Genomic DNA, 18647 nt, shown 5'->3' with positions numbered 1-18647 from the left:
TCCTCTGATTGAGCGTCGCCATGCCAACTGATACTTCATCTATTACAGCGAGCCTGGCTCCCTGGTCCCCTGACACCACCACTAGCCGAATGTTAGGATAATTGTGTATAATGGAATAGAAGAAAAAAACCAAAGGGGATGTAGAGTGTTGCGTGGGTTTCAGTGCCACGGGCTTGTGGTAAAATAACAAAGATTTATCTGCATGTATATATACAGTGGTTATCTAACAGGTTCATTCACACCCGCAGCGAGAGAACCTAACTGCCGACGGAGATAAAAATAGAAGATTAGTAGCTCATATGCAACATTTTTATTCATGACCTTAAATTATATGTGGTGTTGTGTCATAAAATGAGAGAAAAAAAGGAAAAGTGTACATTTTCAGTAGTATTTACTAGCAGGTATAATTCATAGCTCATGTCTCATATTGGATAATGTTTGGGTTTTGTTCTTACTAAAACCATTGCATAAAGTGTTCCCTGACACCTGATCCATAGGACACATATAAAAACTTGATTAAAACTCACTTCCTCTGACTTTTACACTGCCTCTGTAGAACCTAAAAGTCCGAAGTACCAAAGAGTGCAAGGACCAGATAGCCAAGTACTCACTGGAAAGTAAGTACTCATATATTTCATTTGTTTTTTTACTGTAAATGTAAAGTATATATAAGATTCAGATATGTCTGGAACCCATGGTAAATGGGTCAAAGGGTTCACCTATTGTCTTTTAAAGTGTCTTGTTATGTCATTGGCATTGTCAGAACTTTTAGGCTGATCCATCCAATGTTTGAAGAGACAAAAACCCCCAAAAATATACAAAAGAAAAACCCCATTGATTATTTGATTGCCAATAAATTGAGTGCATGTTTAATAATTAATGACTCTGTATGTCTCTTCGTGTGTGTCAGCTCTACTTTATAAACCGGTGGATAGAGTAACCAGAAGCACACTCGTTTTACATGTAAGTCACACTTACAAAACAATTTCTTTTTCAAATTTGTAAAAAAGCATGTGAGTTTTAATAGACGTACTTGCGTGTGCGGTACAGGATCTGCTGAAGCACACACCCTCCAGTCACCCAGACCACACCCTCCTTCAAGATGCCCTGCGGATCTCGCAGAACTTCCTGTCCAGCATCAACGAGGAGAGCACACCACGTCGCCAGTCCATGACTGTGAAAAAGGGCGAGGTGAGTGGACAAATCTGACGCGAGCCAACTGCTGTCCAAGTATCGTCTGTAGGATCATTCAATTAATATGTGACTCATAATGTTCTTTACTCATAATGTTCATTACGATATCGCAGGATCTTGACAGTGATCACTGTCATACTGGTTGACATCAGTATTGAGCAGAACATCGAAAGATTAGCCAATTAGCCAATTAAAGATCAGACATTCTGAAGTGCGTTACCCACCCTTGAACTGGTTTCCAATTTTCTCTCTTTTTTAACAGTGACACACACACACACACAAATGTCTATCTTAATTTCACACACAGAGACACAGTTGGTCCCTCACCCCATCCTTCCAGCAGCAGGGACACATGGAAGTGTCAGATGAATTGTCTGGCACTTGATAGACTGCGAGTGAAGGGCGGCGTGTAATGTGCCTTAACGAGCCAGCTCGCTCTGATTCGCATCACATTTATTATTCAGGAGGCGGCCATCTCGTGACGAGTCTTCCTTCACATGCACAGTCAATCACAAAGCCCTATGTGTTTTCCAGCAGAAAGAGCAAACTACTGATAAAATATTGATGATGTGTACATAAAAAGGGGGTTGATGTAAATCACAGGGTTTCGTGGCCCTCGTTATTGCACTCACTGTGTTGTTTAAGGAATTTCATCTGAACTGGGGGACTTCTTTTTCTGCACAGTCAAACTCAAAACATGAAATTCATTCAAACTCGAGTTGACGGACAACTCTAATAGTTGCAGTGGAGAGAAATGAAGGTAACAAAGAGTTGAAATCCTAGTGATGTCAAAGCCATTTATGTCTGGATGACTTCTGGGTGTCTCTGGATGTCCCTGGGTGTCCCCATGGCTGTCACTCTATCCCCTGCCAATCACAAGTGACTAGACAGTAGGGATGGTAAGATTCACCGTTTCGCATAGGCACATTAGCATACAAGTTTTATACAAATTGGCATTTGTATTGCGATGCATCGTTTTAAACATATTTGCATCGGAAACAAAACAATTTATTTATATATAATTATTAGTAGATGCGCTATACATTTATTATTTTATCATGGCTACTTTATAAGTAAAGTTTTTTCCATTGCATCATTTTGCATTGATTTACTTTGTATCGAAACAAATTGAAATCGGATCGTGCTGCATCGTAATAGGGGTGAATTGTATCACATTGCATCAGTAGCTGCTTCGTATGTATCTTTTATGATCCATTATGATCCATATCGAGATGCGAATCACGTCAGCCTCGGTTATCTAGATGCACATCCATGTTGTCATTTGGTCTGTGATAGAGCATTAGCGGCAGTTCCAAATGATGGAGAGATCTGGGTGACCAAATGATTCAACTGGGTGAAAATGGAGTAAAAATCTTTTGAAAATAAGAAATAAATGTATGTTTTTCTACTATTATTTGTTTGCAGTTTCAGCTTTATCCAAAAATCCCAGTCTTAAATGAGTCCCACAATAATGAAACTACTCATGTACCGAAAGTATTAGTGCATTTTGCAGTAAAAAAAAAAAAAGTAGCGTTTTGCAGAAATATATACCAAAGCTATATATCACTCTTAAGGTGCTTTGAGATCAAAATACATCTTAGCAAAAAGGAACAGTTTGTATTGTTCAAGGCGCATTATAATAAAGCTGTATCGAGCTTAAAAATATGCATCCGCTGAGGAAATCTCTTTCCGTATCCTCACTATAGCATTGTAGCGGCATGTCAATAATTCCTACAGTAAATGAGCGAATGAGTGAGGCGAGAGCTCGAGAGGACGAGGAGCCGGGCTCCGGAGCCCGCCGCTGGCCACACGGGAAAGGGGAATGTGCAGAAGCTACTTAATTAAAATGCAAATGGAGCAGCATGTTTCTCTTCTGAAACTGCCCCGGCGTCTTTTAGTCATCGGGATCGTGTGAAGTGCGGGGGCATTTATGCTGAATCTTGTGTTACAGACACACATACTTTTGGTACTTTACACATTTGTATACATCTATACACTGGCTGTTTAAGTGCACAAAAGGCGAATAATGGAAGGCACATGTATTATTGTGCTTCTTTGCTGACATTTGTTATGCAAGCGAAGCTTTATCTTGGCTGTGGAAACAAAAACTGCGGTACATCTTAAAAAACAAGTTTAGCACCATGTATTTTTACACCCAGAGAGGCAACAAAGACAAGGTGTGTTTGATATGCATGGTCGAGTAGAGGAGATTGCTTCTTAACATCTTAACACACATCAATTGAGATTGAACTCTTTTCTTATACATATCCAGGTATCCAGATCCTAGCGGCTCCATCCTCTGCATTCTTCTATCACCTATACCCTATGTCCATCCTCTGAACATGATCAAACCATCTCAATTAGGCCTGTCTCCAAAACGTCCTACCTGCATAATCCCTCTCATAAACTAATTTCTAATCCTTTCCATCTTCGTCAATCCCAAAGAAAATCACAGGTTCTTAAAATCTGCTACCTCCAGCCTTCAGTATATATATATGTGTGTGTGTGTGTGTGTGTGTGTGTTTGTGTGTGTGTGTTTGTGTGTGTGTGTTTGTGTGTGTGTGTGTGTGTGTGTGTGTGTGTGTGTGTGTGTGTGTGTGTGTGTGTGTGTGTGTGTGTGTGTGTGTGTGTGTGTGTGTAGGATTTTTTTTTATAAATTGTAAAATAATTCAAAATAACATAGGGTGCATTCAGTGTACGTATTATAAGCATCACCATTATGCAAATACAGCTGTTTATTAGATTGCATCAGATACAAATTTCCACATAAATACACACTTATAAAAAAAATGTAGCTGCTCGTCTGCTGCTTGTCAAACTGCTGGGAAAAAAAGATTTTTTTTTTTTTTTCATCTCATGGTTAAAGTGTGCTTAGAGTGAGCATTTTTAAGACACTTTTTTCCTGTCACATTTTGCTACAGGCAGGTTTTAGGAAAATGTCATCTGATGTGCAGAGACAACTGGTTTGATGAGCTGCTTTGCAGAAACGAGGGCGTCACGTAGAGAAAAAACGGCTTGCAGTAAATTACAGTGTGATGCTTGTATGTGGATATAAGCTCGTAAATCTGTAGTTTATGCACTATATATTTTAAGCATCGTCCTTCATGTTCATTTTTATGATTAATACTAATGCATTATGTGGTTTTAAAGTAATAAGGCAGTATAAAGGAAGAATGAGATGAGACTTACATCAACAGAAAGTAATAAAATATTTCCAGTGCTCTTTGTTTCATTGAAGTGCTTTAGGATTTAGTGCCTGGTGATGTCTGTTTAAATCCTGCTTAGAGAAGTCTAATCAAAGTAAACATAAATACACAGATCTACATCCTCCAGTGTTCGTACCCAAGCGCTTATTGGAAGCTTTTGCATTTTTAAACTATAGTGTGGATTGCTGCCAGAGGGCATAATAAACCTTCATTTTGTGTATAACTGCACTCTAAAGCCCAAGTCACCTGACACTCCGTGGGCTCTGTGAATAGCTGTACCGGGAATACCTGCTTAAGTCATGTGCCGATGACATCAACACTTCTTGAAAATGTTTGTTTCTTTTTTTTTGCTTCTTTTAGTCCTTTATTGGAGGCTGAGCCTCACCTACGGGAGATGGAGATGAACTGATTTTAATCTTAGCATTTACCAAAAAGGAGGTACTGGATTAATGGGTGATAATGGGTGATTGGGCTTGGGAAAGTGTTAGAGAGAAAAAATGATAGAGAGTGAAAGCTTGGTGCTTGTGCAAATTCAGTGGCTCTCAAAGTGATTTCATTACTGTTATTATATTTTTTTTATGAATGTGCTTTGATTGAGATAACCATCGACTATAGTCAAAGTCAGGGCCATTTCTAGCATTTTTGGCATCCTAGGTAGGATTCCTAACATAACCCCCTCCTCCTCCTCCAATGGCTCCGCCCGCTCACCACAATGCTCCACCCCTACATCTTACAAATCATTCAAATCTATAAAAAGGTTAAACACATTTAATAATCATCGCAGAAATTCCCGAATTCAAGTATGTAAACATATACAGAAAACCTTTTAGGTTATTATATCATTATATTTTTATTGTTATATCACAATTTACAATTCCGTGAGAAGCTCTATTAATCTCAGCATATAAAAAAATGTAATGACTATATAAATAGTATTATATATTTGTTTATAGACAATGTTGTTATAACAGTTGTTATAAAGCACTGCAACTGGAGACTCCTTCCAAAAGGGACCGCTCCCGAAAGGAAAAGTTTGCTGTATCATTTGTTTATATGGAGTTTAAGCTATAAAAGTCCGTGTTTTTGTTACTATTGAAGCGATAACATACAAAAACAAGTAGTCAGTTATTAAAAATGAATGAACACCTTCTGATCAATCAGGATGGACCACTAAACAGTGCTGTGAGAATAAGGTGTTTTTACACTCTCCTTAAAAGAAATGTATCTTCTCACTAGCACTGACTATCCTTTCCATTAGTCTCAGTGGGAAGTGCTAAGCTGGAGGAAAAGCATGATCGTTTTTATAATTCCTTCTCAATTATTCAGCACCCACAGTTCAAACACTTGAATTGTGTGTCATGGTGGATAGTACAAGCAGAGGGCCTTTTGACTCTCAGTCGTTTCTCTGCTGTGCCAGCTGGAACGGCTCTGTCTCATTTCGCTGCCTGGGTGCTGGACTAAAATTAGGGCATCAGCAGGCTTGTGTTTGAGCAACACATCTGCCAGACACTTTGTGTGTGTATATGTACTTGTGTGTGGTCTCATTTCACCATCAGCCTGGCACAGCTGCAAAGCACAAATGCACATTTCACCACACTGGTCACATCTCGTCTGACCATCACTAGAGCAGTGATGTAACAGTGTGTGTGTGTGTGTGTGTGTGTGTGTGTGTGTGTGTGTGTGTGTGTGTGTGGGAGGGGGGGGGAGCTTGGGTTTTATTCATTAGCTGTGTGTTCATACGGACTGGACCTTGATGACATACTGTCTAGAAAATGTGGGGGGTGACTGCTGAGATGGGAAGAAGGCAGGTAGAGGCGTCCTATTGGATGCTCTCTTTGTGATGTCATCTTTTGTTGTCCCACTGCAGGGATTACGTGGTGGTGTTGTGTGAGAACCGTGGTCACAGGCTGTGTGCACGTTTGTGTGTGTGTTTGTATCCCCATTCACACATTTGCCACCGATTTTTCTCTCAGCCTCTTTTGTCTGAGCATATAATCCGCAAGCTCTACCTGCTTTAACATGAAACATGATCTCATCTCAGGATCACAAGCAATCTGTGATTTTATTGTCCTTTTTGGAGGCTTAGTGGCTGAAGATTGGAAAAACAAAAACAAGACTGCCATCTAGAGGCAAAGATCTTTAGTAAACAGCAAAGCATTTTCGCGTTCAAGCTTTAAAAAGGTTAAAAATGGAATGTAAAAAGCAGAAGTAGTCACTAGAAAGATTTAGTGGTTGAGTTTTGAATATTAGGGGTTTGTTTTGGCAGAGGCGAGTATGTACCCACGATAACAATCATCAAATGTAGGGGGTTTACCGCTCTTAGAAATCCTTCGCAGGCCAAACGTGGTCGCCGCAAGATGAAACTTGTCTGAGATATTTGTTTTGAAAAATGAACCATGTTTCTGTGGTGGAAAAGAAATTTACGCATAATAGTGGAAGCTAACCGTGACTTTTAAGTTTATAGCAAGTTATAGAGGAGTTACAGGAGAAACAACAGTTAATCTGAGTGTAAGATTAGAGTGTGAGGTGGTACCTGGGAACTTCAAGCCACTGAACTTGCTTTGCAGAGCTATGTTGTGTAGTAAAGCATGAGATGGTTTCACCTTGAACAACCTCAGAGGTTCTATGCCTGGACAGCAAATTAAAAGTATTGTATCTTATTTAAACTATGAAATATTACGGTATTCTGTTGCATCCTAGTAAACATAGTAAACCTTAATGAATATTTAGATGCAAGTGCACAAAAATCTGTCTCTATTTCTCTAATTGAGAAAGTTAGCGATGTGATGGATCGATTTATAAAAGTGTGCCTCAGATACAAGTTGGTATTTGTCTCATAATGCATAATTTGTAACATATTCGCATCAGTAAACACTGATTTATTTAATTTACTTTTGAGTAGGGGCACTATACTTTTATTATTTAGAAAGTGACCAATAAAATTATCAATTTCTCCTCTAAACTGTTTCTCGAGCGTGTTCTCTCAGCATTACTATGAGCATTGCTGTGTGAATACGACGTATGACAACACTATGACTATGACTGAGAGGCACATGGAATACAGATTAACATGGCAGAGGTAGAGCTGCATCTTTCTGGAGACAGAACAGAAAAATAATGTCTGGTTTTTGCACTACAAAGGCTTGTTTGTAAAAGGGGCCATGCGTTAGACGTCAAAAGGCACTTAAGCAAAAGAATGATTTTCTGTTTGTCTGAACCAAAGAAATTAAAGCGAACTCTCTGAAACCGTATTAAATCGCATAGCATCGAATTTTGACCATCGCATAGTATTGCATTGAAACGCATTGTGAAATAATAATCGTGCGAACCGCATCGGCCTCAGTTATGGAGATGCACATTTATTCTGTGTTCAGAATCGGCAGCTGCTGAAGGACAGCTTCATGGTGGAGTTGGTGGAAGGAGCGAGGAAGCTGCGGCACGTTTTTCTCTTCACCGACCTGCTGCTCTGCGCCAAACTCAAGAAGCAGATCGGCGGGTGAGAAAGAGAGAGCAATCAAGCTCAAAGGGGCATCACATGATGGAAGAATAAAAAAATTGAATGCTAGGAATCGTCTAACTTTCCTTTTAAAGTATTAATAATAAAAGTGACCTTTTTTTTATCATACAAATGGTAAAATGATGCGTGTGTTTCCAAGGAAATGATTTATTTTTGGGTAAAAACGACGTGAAACGACTCTGACTGGAAACACCACATCACCGTTTGGTTTGTTACCATCACGTTGAGAACTTCAGCAACTCTTCAAGTCCTAATTACTAGTGAACAGTTTCTAAAAAATTTTACTTTGTTTTTGATTTTTACCTCCTGAAAGAGGTTCAGGATAAATCAAGGTATGGATAATATGTAGTTTTTGTGTATTTTAAATGCACTATAATCATTCATTAATAATGAATTGATATAAATTATTTAATTGGGCTATTTCATAGACACGCCTTAAATTTGTAGCTGTTATGTTTTACAACTGAGGAAATTATTTCTGAAATAAATTAGGCAGCATGCTCGGTCTGTTGGTTTAAAGTTAGATTAGTCTGTAAACTGAGCTCACCACTCTGGTTTCTCTCTCATTTGATTTCCAGTGTATTTTAATTTGTATATTAGATTTTGTTTTTCCATCCTCTCCTTTTTTTCCCTCTTTCTCTGTTTGTCCTTGTGTCCTCAGGAAGAGTCAACAGTATGACTGCAAATGGTACATTCCACTCTCAGATCTGACTTTCCAGGCCGCAGAGGAGACGGAGCCCGTCTCCATCCCACAGGTCGCCGATGAAGAACTAGAAGGCATTAAGATCAAGATTTCTTCCCTCAGGAGTGAAATTCAGAGAGAGAAGGTAACGTTTCTTGACATTCTGCAAAAAATTATGTGTTGTTTCTGGCAAGATTTTAATTTTTTTTTTCAGATCATGTTTCACATGTTGGTACAGTTTGGTTGAATAAAATGTACATTACTCTGTAATGCTTTTTCTGTTTCTTGTTCAGAGAGCTAACAAGGCGTCAAAGGTCATTGAGAGGCTGAAAAAGAAGCTGTCAGAACAGGAGTCCTTGCTGCTTCTGACGTCTCCCAACATGCCTCTGCGAGTGCACAATAGAAACGGCAAAGTGAGACACACCGTCATCATGGTCCTTTCTTTCATTCAGTTTGTAGGAAATCATCTCTCGATGCCTTTAACCTGAACGATGGATTGTGAAAACAGTATAAAAACTATTTCTCTTTGCTTGTAAGACTGCTGAATTAGATATACCTTAGTTTAGATTTATTCCTGTATGTATATATTTATTCGTGTGTTTCCTTAAAGCAGTCTGATCAAAATTCTTTTTATTTCAGAGCTACATGTTCCTGATCTCCTCTGATTACGAGCGTGCCGAATGGAAGGACACGATTTGGGAGCAGCAAAAGAAATGTAGGCAGACGTGTCAGCAAGACATTCACTACAACTAAAACACTATGATGGGTTTTAATTTTCCATGTTGTGTAGCAGGCTTTAAGAGTGTTTCCCTGACCTCCATGGAGCTTCAGATGCTCACCAACTCTTGTGTGAAACTCCAAACCGTCCACCACATCCCTCTGACCGTCAACAAGGAAGGTAAGAAAGCGTGGCTCATGGATAATATATTCGCAAAGATTATGATACATTTCTTACTTTGAGACACAGAATGTTTTAAAAGTCAATGACATACAAACTATGTAATATATAAAAACTATCAGGCAGTTTGTCACAATTATCAGTATACAATGAACACAATTAACAGCTCAAAGTTCATTATTTAGACCACATCCTAACGGTTAATTCTCTTTTACCACTATAAGAATGGCATGTGATATGTTTTTTTTTTTTTTATCTATTTCTAGCTGCATTTATATTATGGAATGTCCACAAAGCATGTTCTTGTCATGGCTCCAGTTCCTTCATCAGCCTCTCTTTTTTCTTCTACTAAAGCTAATATTAGAGAGAGATGTTACAGACAAAGTGCATAAACATTTGTTTACTGCTTGAAAAAAAAAAAAAAATAGTCCATGCAGCTTCTATCACCATGAAATCACCTTCTGACCAATCAGTTTGGAGAATTATGTTATGGTTTAAACAATGGTCTAAGTGATGCTTTTATGTTATCTGTGTCTACAGAAGATGAAGCACCTGGACTTTATGGCTTTCTGAATGTAATCATCCATTCTGCCTCTGGACTAAAGCAGAGCTTAAGTAAGTTGCCATGTTTGTTAAAGGTGGGAAAAGTCTTGTTTTTTCCCCTCCTACTCCTGATGCTTATCTCTGTCTTCTCTCGTTGCTATTTTACTCACTCTTGGTTTCGAATTCTCATTTTATTTCCTTAAGTTAAGACCAGTTGATGTTGTGCCTGGGGTTACTGTTCGAGTCTGGTAAACACTGGCTTCCCTGTTTTGTTAACCAGACGTTATATAGAGTGTGATCTCTTTTTAGATCTGTATTGCACGATGGAGGTGGACTCGTTCGGCTTATTTGTGAACAAAGCCAAGACACGTGTGTACAGATACACTACGGAGCCCAAATGGAACGAGGTAAGAATACGTACACAACCCCAATGCACCCAACAACTCGAGTTTAGTAAGTGGAAGTCCAGTAAAACACCTGGGCTCATACTGTTTATAGAAAAATAATCAAAGACCACATGGTGTGTTGACCCGATCTGGAGTGTTTTTATTCCTCTTGTACCTCAGGCATTAAATTTATGTTTCCTTACAATCTTTTTTTTCTGTTTGATGAAGTAAATAGGACATTAAAACTCAACTTTTTATTACAAAATCGCAAAGGCCAGTGTGTTTCTCTCCTGAAGACTTTCCCATGGTGGAAAACTTACAAACTTTTACACAGCACTGACACAGAGACTCCTTACTAAACAACATTTCCTTACTAACAATCAATCAAAACTATTTGACCAATGGGATTCAAGAATTTTATATATAACATTAAGAGATCAACTGTATTTATTTGCTTTACATTAATGTATTTGGTATTTGGATATATATCAATATAAAGTGACTTCGGTTATACAACAAGTATTTAAGGCCCAAGAGTGGCATCTTGGCAGTGCTGCAATTTGAACTCTTGACCTTCCAATCAGAAGTCATACATCTTCACCCCAGAGTTACCACTTTATACCCATATTTCCTACCACTGAGCTACCCAGTTTAGAAATATTGTTGACTGGAAATGCTTGTAATTTGTTTGTTATTAGCCTGGGGATAATTAGCCTGAATTAATTGCTTTATTCAGCATCATTTCCAACAGACGGCACCAGCTCAAATATTGTTGTTTAAACAGTGCTGTTTTTTTTTTGTTTTTTTTATTATGTTAGAATGTTGCATTATGGGTAGTGTGTGATTTTATTTGTTGTGCTTTTTTTTTTTTTATTCCCAGGAGTTTGAGATTGAGCTGGAAGGCTCTCAGACGCTGAGGCTGCTTTGCTACGACAAGAGTTACAATAAAACCAAGATGAGCAAAGAGGACGGAGACAGCACAGACCGCATTATCGGCAAAGGACAAATTGTGGTATGATGGTCGCCCATCGCTTTCGCTACGATCTCATTTTATTACTCATTAAAGGCCTTATATGGGAATTCTGTCAGTGCAAAACTCATCAGTCTTCTCAAATGAGCTGAGGGATCTGTTTTGTTTATTTTACACCCTGTGGACATGTGATATGAAACCAGTTTTGGTTCATGTACTGTATCAAGCAGTCACACCTGTACCAGGTGTATGTTAATGAGTCACAGTCTTGTGGTTGGGAAGTAAGTAAAACAAATTGTGGGTTATCCCTTTTATTCCCCTGCACATCCTGGACCAGATAATGATTTCCTCAAGCTGTAATGAGCTTGATGTCTCATTGAGTACATATTTAGAAAAACGTTCCTCAAATAGATGATCCCGAAGTACAAATGTTTCATGCTTACGCTGACTTTTACTTATTTAATTTGCTATCCGAATGAACAAGACGTCTTAGGTTTAAACAGGAACACATTTGATTTGTGGTCCTATGGGTTGGTTTTGCATTTGTCCTATAGAGGGAGCTACCAGAGAAATTTGCATAAAAAATTTTTTAAGTTGTGTTATAAAGACTTAATTATGTTTCTTTTGCATAACAATGTTGTTTTTTACAGCTGGACCCTCAGATGCTTCAGGGCAAAGACTGGCAGAGGACTGTCATTCCTATGAACGGGGTGAGTAGGACACTCAACCTTCACACGATTTTCTTGACATTACCACTGAACCCTGTATCAACTATATTTTATTCTACACATATAAATATATCATTTGTGGATTAAATGTCTAATACAGCAGTTTATCGCTGATGTCTTTTTTTAATGATATAGATTGAGGTGAAGCTGTCTATCAAGTTCACAAGCCGAGAGTTCAGCCTGAAGCGAACGTCCTCGTGTAAACAAGCAGGAGTGTTTGGAGTGAAGATCTCCACTGTGACCAAGTGAGTAAACGATTCATTCGTCAACGTCGTGTTTGACATCACTCAACAAAAGCACGTTGTGTCTTTAAGGCAAAAGTACCAGGACTGACTAGAGACTAGAGAGCTAAAAAAAAAAAAGATCGTCTGAGGTGAATACTATAATAATAGAAGCCGAATAGTATTCCTGATTTTCAATAACACATTTATGTATCATAATTAAAAATGGACACTGAGCTGGTTATGAATTATACTAAATTGTGTATTTGCTGTTCAGACGAGAGCGTTCGAAGGTTCCCTACATTGTCAGACAATGTCTAGAGGAGATTGAGAGGAGAGGAATGGAAGAGGTCGGCATCTATCGCGTCTCGGGAGTGGCCACGGACATCCAGGCTCTCAAAACCGCCTTCGACACCAGTGAGTATAAACAAGATGAAAACGACAGCAGCTCCGGTGTGAAGATTCATTGTGATAGATGTGACTAATTTGCCATGAACTCTTTGTGATGAGATCTTTTTATAGGCAGTAGTTAGAATATTCAACAGACAGGAAATTCATAGACTTGTCCATAACAACATGAAAAAAAGAACTTGAATGAATAGAAATGAAGGATTCATAATTTACAAACAACAACAAGATGGAAGTGCCTGCTGAAGTGCTTTTAATTCAATTCAATTCAATTCATAGTGATTTTTAACAATGTATATTGACCCAAAGCAGCTTTACATAAATAAATTGAATACAAATAAAACTTTGCAACTCATGAATTAAGCTTATCCCTAATTAACGAGCCACTGACGACAATGGCAAGGAACAATTCCCTGAGGAAGAAACCTTGAGAGGAACCAGAATCAAAAGGGAGTCCATGCTCATCTGGGTGACACTGAATGTCCATTTATTTTAGTTCCATCATTGTTGAGGTTATCAGCTGTTCACTGATGAAGATTTAAGTGTAAAACTGTTGCACGATTGTAGTCTTAACCCAGTGTAGCATTATATTAATTACAGTCCAAGGCCATCTTCACTGTTCTGGTGTTGGAACCAGGTTCATATGGAACCATCCACATTCGCAGCAAGTGGTCTTCAATCGAAAAGATCTCCAGATAGAAGACAGGATTTTTTTATTTAGCTGCATCATTTTCTCCAATATTTTGCACTGTGTTGTGTTTTGAGTGTATGTTAATGAAGTGTTTCACACTTTCTCTTTCCAAACACACAGATAACAAGGATGTGTCAGTGATGATGAGTGAGATGGATGTCAACGCCATCGCTGGAACTTTAAAGCTTTATTTCCGGGAACTCCCAGAGCCGCTCTTTACCGATGAGCTATATCCCAACTTCGCCGGAGGCATCGGTCAGTCGGATTTCTACTTTCCAAACTGTACTGAACTAATATCATATTAGATGCTGATAGTGATGATTACAATTTTCCTAAACTTTTCAAGGTTAAAGTGTGCTCATTAGTTTGTGTGTGTGTGTGTGTGTGTGTGTGTGTGTGTGTGTGTGTGTGTGTGTGTAGCTCTCTCAGACAGCGTGGCTAAAGAGAGTTGCATGCTCAACCTGCTGCTGTCTCTCCCTGAACCCAACCTGGTCACCTTCCTCTTTCTACTGGATCACCTAAAAAGGTAAAGAAAAAGTGCAAAAAGAATGCAGAACATTTTTAATTCCTTGATTGTTGTGTCTCATTTCAAAGTAAAAAATTTCCCATGGCAACATTTTTTCCTTTGTGCATCTAAATATACAAGCATGAAAAAAAAATTATAATAATAATATGCTAAGCTGGTGTTAAAAAGCCAGAAAAAGAAATATATAATGATTCTGGTCTTAATTCATCGCTATATTTAGATACATCTCTCTTTTTTTTTTTTTATTTAATTAAAGAAAGCAACATTAAATGTCACCCCAAATCAACTAATGATTTTAATGCCACTTTTAATGCTTGTTTTGTCTTCGTTTTTTGGGAAATTGCGTTTAAATGTAAGCATGTCTCTATTCTATTCTGTGTATGTGCTTGTGTGTGTGTGCGTGTGTGTGTGTGTGTGTGTGTCAGGATTGCTGAAAAGGAGAGCGTGAATAAGATGTCTCTGCACAACCTGGCCACAGTGTTTGGGCCGACTCTGCTTCGACCAGCAGAAAAAGACAGCAAGATTCCCACTAACCCCACGCAGCCCATCACCATGGGAGACAGCTGGTCGCTCGAGGTCATGTCACAGGTACTGCTCCGATATGAATAGAGCTACACTGCAGAGTAATATTGAATAGGCAAAATGGGATTCACTAACAATAAAAGTGTTTTGATGGATTTTTCTGTATATTTTCGTCACAGCCTGAACTATTTATTTAGAATGAAACCTAAAAAAAACGTGTCTCTTTTCAAATTAGGTACAAGTCCTGCTCTACTTCCTTCAGCTGGAGACGATTCCCACACCGGACAGCAAGAGACAGAGCATCCTCTTTTCCACGGAGGTCTAGAGAAACTCACAATGAAGACAAAATCCAGTGGACAGACAGAAGAGCCCCCTGCTGGACAATAGCAGGAATGACCGCACTCTGGAATAACACGAGGTCTACACAAAGCCACTGAAGGGCCCCGGCTCTTCACGTGAATCATAATACTTATTCTTTCTTGAGCATCCTGACACGGTTTAGTGATTTCTTTAGTACATTAGTACGCTCCGCTCCTTTTGCTGTCCTGTCAGGAACAGTGTTGATTGTGGGCCAGCGTTGTGTTCTTGTATCCTTGCACATGTTTCTATCCTTATCTTCTGTCTCCTTCTCCTCCTCCATTCCTTTTTCTCTGAGTACTAGAGCCTGAACCGTGTTTCTGTCGCTGCAATTAAATACTGCTCACAGCATCATTCCTGACTCTGTGCTCGTATCCAGTGTTCAAGTGTCGCTGCTAGTTAAGCTTAAAGACGCTTGCTTAAACCTAGGGCTTTTTTTTTGTCATTGTGTTTAAGTTTAAATTAATAAAAAGTTATTAGATACATTAACGGTTGAACCAAAAATCGACCGTTGTCACGTCAAGGCACCGGCGAAAGCAATACGATCCTATTGTGCTCTTGCGCCGAGAGAAAGTCAGTCACTGGGAAAACGTAAACGTAACACTGAAAACATCGGGCGATTTTATTGTATTTTAGTACAACTTAAGTTTCTTCGGTCTCTCCGGCCTCTTGTGAGCAATAGTTGAAACAGATTTCAAAGTGTTACATTCTGTAGACAGTTCAATATGCATTTTAATTATTTGATTTTGTAATTGTATTTAGGGAATCTTGTGGAAATATGTACGTACATATAATTTAAAAAACGATTTCTTTTTTTTTTCCTTCTGCGATTCCTTTTAGTAATGATTATTTATATTTTTTGGGACAAGCCGCCTTGTGTTTTCCCTAAAAGAAAATTCTCGTCAGGAATAATCTAAAAGCGTTTAAGACTAATATTTAAAACCCGGAACTAGCAAGTTCACATTCCATGTAATGCTACAGATCACAGTCACTGTGTCCTGACATGCACCCTTTTTTTCTACACTATTTTTCCTAGCGTTTTTTTTTTTGTAGTCCGGAAAGCATAGTGGAAAATCTCTAGTGTGCTCCCGAGAGCCCATAATGCACCGCAAAAAAAAAAAAAAAAAAGTCCAATGATGTACAGAATACCCATAATGCACTTTGCAGTTTGTAAGGAAAAGGGAGACGAACGCTATTTTGAAAACACAGCCGGTGTGTCTGTTTAGTGTAACCCTGAAAAGTCAGGTTTTCATCCTTCATGTCTCAGTAAGGATCCACTTTTTGAAGGATAAATCGCGGGGCATCTCGTCGTCCGTGTCTATTCAGACGTCTATGACTTTGTGCGATTTTCTTTTTCTCATTATACAGCAGTGCCTCGCTGTCTTTTGTGTAATAAAGCTGCATTTTTGTCTTTTAAGCAACACCGTGTCTGTACGTGTAGTATCATGGTAGAGGGAAACACGAACGGTGGACGTCTAATTTGTTATCCGTGACATTCCAGTCATGTTTGGCACTGTGTTCTTCAGCAGCCTCAACAAGCACCTCCTTTTTAATTAATATTCATATCAGTCCTCGGAGTGAACTGTTATGACGCATACAGAAAAATATTTAAATTTCTTTCAAAAAAATTCAGTATGCATTCTTTTTCTTTAACATGCAGGCATGTTTAATTTCTTTTTCTTATTCTTTTGTGAATTTGGAAATCCTGTGTTTTATTTTCAACCAAACTCTCGCATCTGTCTGTTTTTAGTTCTTAATTTTTTATGAATTTTTTTGCGCCCTTTTTTTTTTCCCGTGTTTAATTTTACTGTAAAATGCAGTAAAAAGAAACTGTTATTTTATCAATTTTAATTATCAATTTGATCTGAACATATAACATTCATGCCAATTGATGTTTCCCTGCTTTAACCTGCTGCCTACAAGATTCGCTTCTCCATACAGGTGTGTTTTTAAAAAAAAATCGTACAAATGCGAGGTTTTGGAGAGCCGAATGCGTAACCTTAATTTGTAGATCACAGACACGAAACTAACACACAACCTTGTAATCTTGTATCGATCAGAAAAGCAGGATCTTTGGATTTGTGAGTATTTCTTAATTTATTGTGCTGTTTGTTGTTTAATGTTTGAAGAAATTTAAATATAGAGATAGACTCGAATGGAGGGGAAGTATAATAAATAACTTATTTAAAAAAAAAAAGAAAGAAATGGATTTGTCTTCATCTGCGCTTTTTCCAGGATTTGGGATTTTGAACTGAAACTTTTCTTCTTAAGGAGCAAAGTGTATCGTCATCTAGAGGTTAAAAACGTACTGCTGTATTGACTGCTTAAGACAGGAAGCTTTGCTCTTTAGCACAAATATCACTCAAGAAACATCACTGTTTTTATAATCGTACAATATCAGCACATTAAATGCAATTCTGAACTGCAACATCACCCTTATTATTCAGTGTTGTAATGGCACAATTGCTTATTGTGTATAAAAGGTTTGCAATCCTTTTGAAAGACGTTATTTGATGGGCATGACTACACAACAACAGTGCAACATTACCTTAGTTTGTGTTTAAATCTTTAACATCAAGGATAATGTAAAAAAAAAAAAAAAAAAAAAAAAACTTGGAAAATTCTCAGACAGTGACTAGAGTTTCTGTCTCTTCTCTTTTGAACTTTATTGACATTTTCTTGATGTTGCTGTTTTTCTGGATGAAAAAAAGCCCTGTAAAAAAAAAAAATAAAAGGGAGAAAGAGATACTGCACTCTGAAGACTCAACCGTTTGGAAGGCATTTGTGGCCTCGGTTTGTACACAACTGATAAATAAAACCTCCTTTATCTATGAAACTAGTTTTGCTGTTTTTTTTTATATTATTTTTATTCATTTTATGTAGAATTTTTTATTCTGTTCTTTTATCGCTTATGACGTGCACAATGCTTTTTCATTCCTCATCACACGAGGGCGCCAAAGATCCAGTCAGGTCAGATTGGAGTAAATATTATGTGCAAATCTTTACATTTACACCAAAGGATTTTCTGCTCACCGAATGTAAAACAATGGGGATTTAAAATAAAATAAAAAATATATATACATTTTTTTTTTACACATTTCATAAATATTCATACATGTGAACAACATATTTGCAGTTTTAGTTTTTCCAGGTGTCCAAAGATTTTTAATTGAATTACTTTTTTGACCATTCTAAACTAGTTTTTATTTATTTATTTGTCCAATTCATTTAATATTCCATTATTTACATAAATGTTTAGGGATATTGGGTGTAGTTTCTGACAGAAAATAACTTGATTGGAATAAAATGATTGGAAAATAGTACAGTGGAGTGGATTTAACATTTGTAAAAGATATTATAGAGACATTTTTGTTTAGGTTGATCTCCTCTATTCTCCTAAAAAAGCCACCCCAAATTCTTTCCTATTACAACATATTAAATGTAGTTAAAAAGTAAAAATGCTCACCAGTAATGTCTGCTAGGAGAATTAACCCCAGAATTAACATTTTAAAATGGGACAAGAGGAGGACACTGGGTTTCTTGCATTTTTTTAATTGATTTATGTAAAAATTAAAATAATAAAAAAGGGGGGGGGGGGACTGTGAATTTAAAAGAGTAGAGGTGCTGAGGGTAAAATGAAAAAATGTCTGTCTGTCTGTCTGTCTTTCTCTCTCTCTCTTTCTGTCTCTCTCTCTCTCTCTCTCTCTCTCTCTCTCTCTCTCTCTCTCTCTCTCTCTCTGTCTCTCTCTCTCTCTCTCTCTCTCTCTCTCTCTCTCTCTCTCTCTCTCTCTCTCTCTC

At 37.9% G+C, this 18647-nt stretch overlaps 1 protein-coding gene across 2 annotated transcripts in view; it reads left to right on the top strand.

The window, feature by feature from the left end:
• Positions 1–17046, top strand: part of bcr (BCR activator of RhoGEF and GTPase) — a 65589-nt gene extending 48543 nt beyond the window's left edge. The window contains exons 6-23 of one of the 2 annotated variants that reach the window (XM_083563648.1): positions 557–617; positions 911–963; positions 1051–1191; positions 7775–7896; positions 8579–8744; positions 8893–9012; positions 9239–9314; positions 9393–9497; positions 10038–10112; positions 10350–10447; positions 11307–11438; positions 12047–12106; positions 12260–12369; positions 12623–12762; positions 13565–13699; positions 13865–13970; positions 14396–14558; positions 14728–17046. In XM_083563648.1, coding sequence (XP_083419774.1) covers positions 557–617; positions 911–963; positions 1051–1191; positions 7775–7896; positions 8579–8744; positions 8893–9012; positions 9239–9314; positions 9393–9497; positions 10038–10112; positions 10350–10447; positions 11307–11438; positions 12047–12106; positions 12260–12369; positions 12623–12762; positions 13565–13699; positions 13865–13970; positions 14396–14558; positions 14728–14817 — 1953 coding nt within the window. In that variant the 3' untranslated portion in view covers positions 14818–17046. Of the gene's footprint in view, positions 1–556; positions 618–910; positions 964–1050; positions 1192–7774; positions 7897–8578; positions 8745–8892; positions 9013–9238; positions 9315–9389; positions 9498–10037; positions 10113–10349; positions 10448–11306; positions 11439–12046; positions 12107–12259; positions 12370–12622; positions 12763–13564; positions 13700–13864; positions 13971–14395; positions 14559–14727 lie in introns of both variants that reach the window. The other variant, XM_083563647.1, reaches the window with a different exon arrangement.
• The last annotated feature ends 1601 nt before the right edge of the window (positions 17047–18647 follow it).

Source organism: Silurus aristotelis (assembly GCF_946808225.1).
Source record: "Silurus aristotelis genome assembly, chromosome: 16".
Taxonomy (NCBI): domain Eukaryota; kingdom Metazoa; phylum Chordata; class Actinopteri; order Siluriformes; family Siluridae; genus Silurus; species Silurus aristotelis.
Note: the sequence above shows the minus strand (reverse complement) of the source record. Positions and strands in the feature narration are given on the sequence as shown.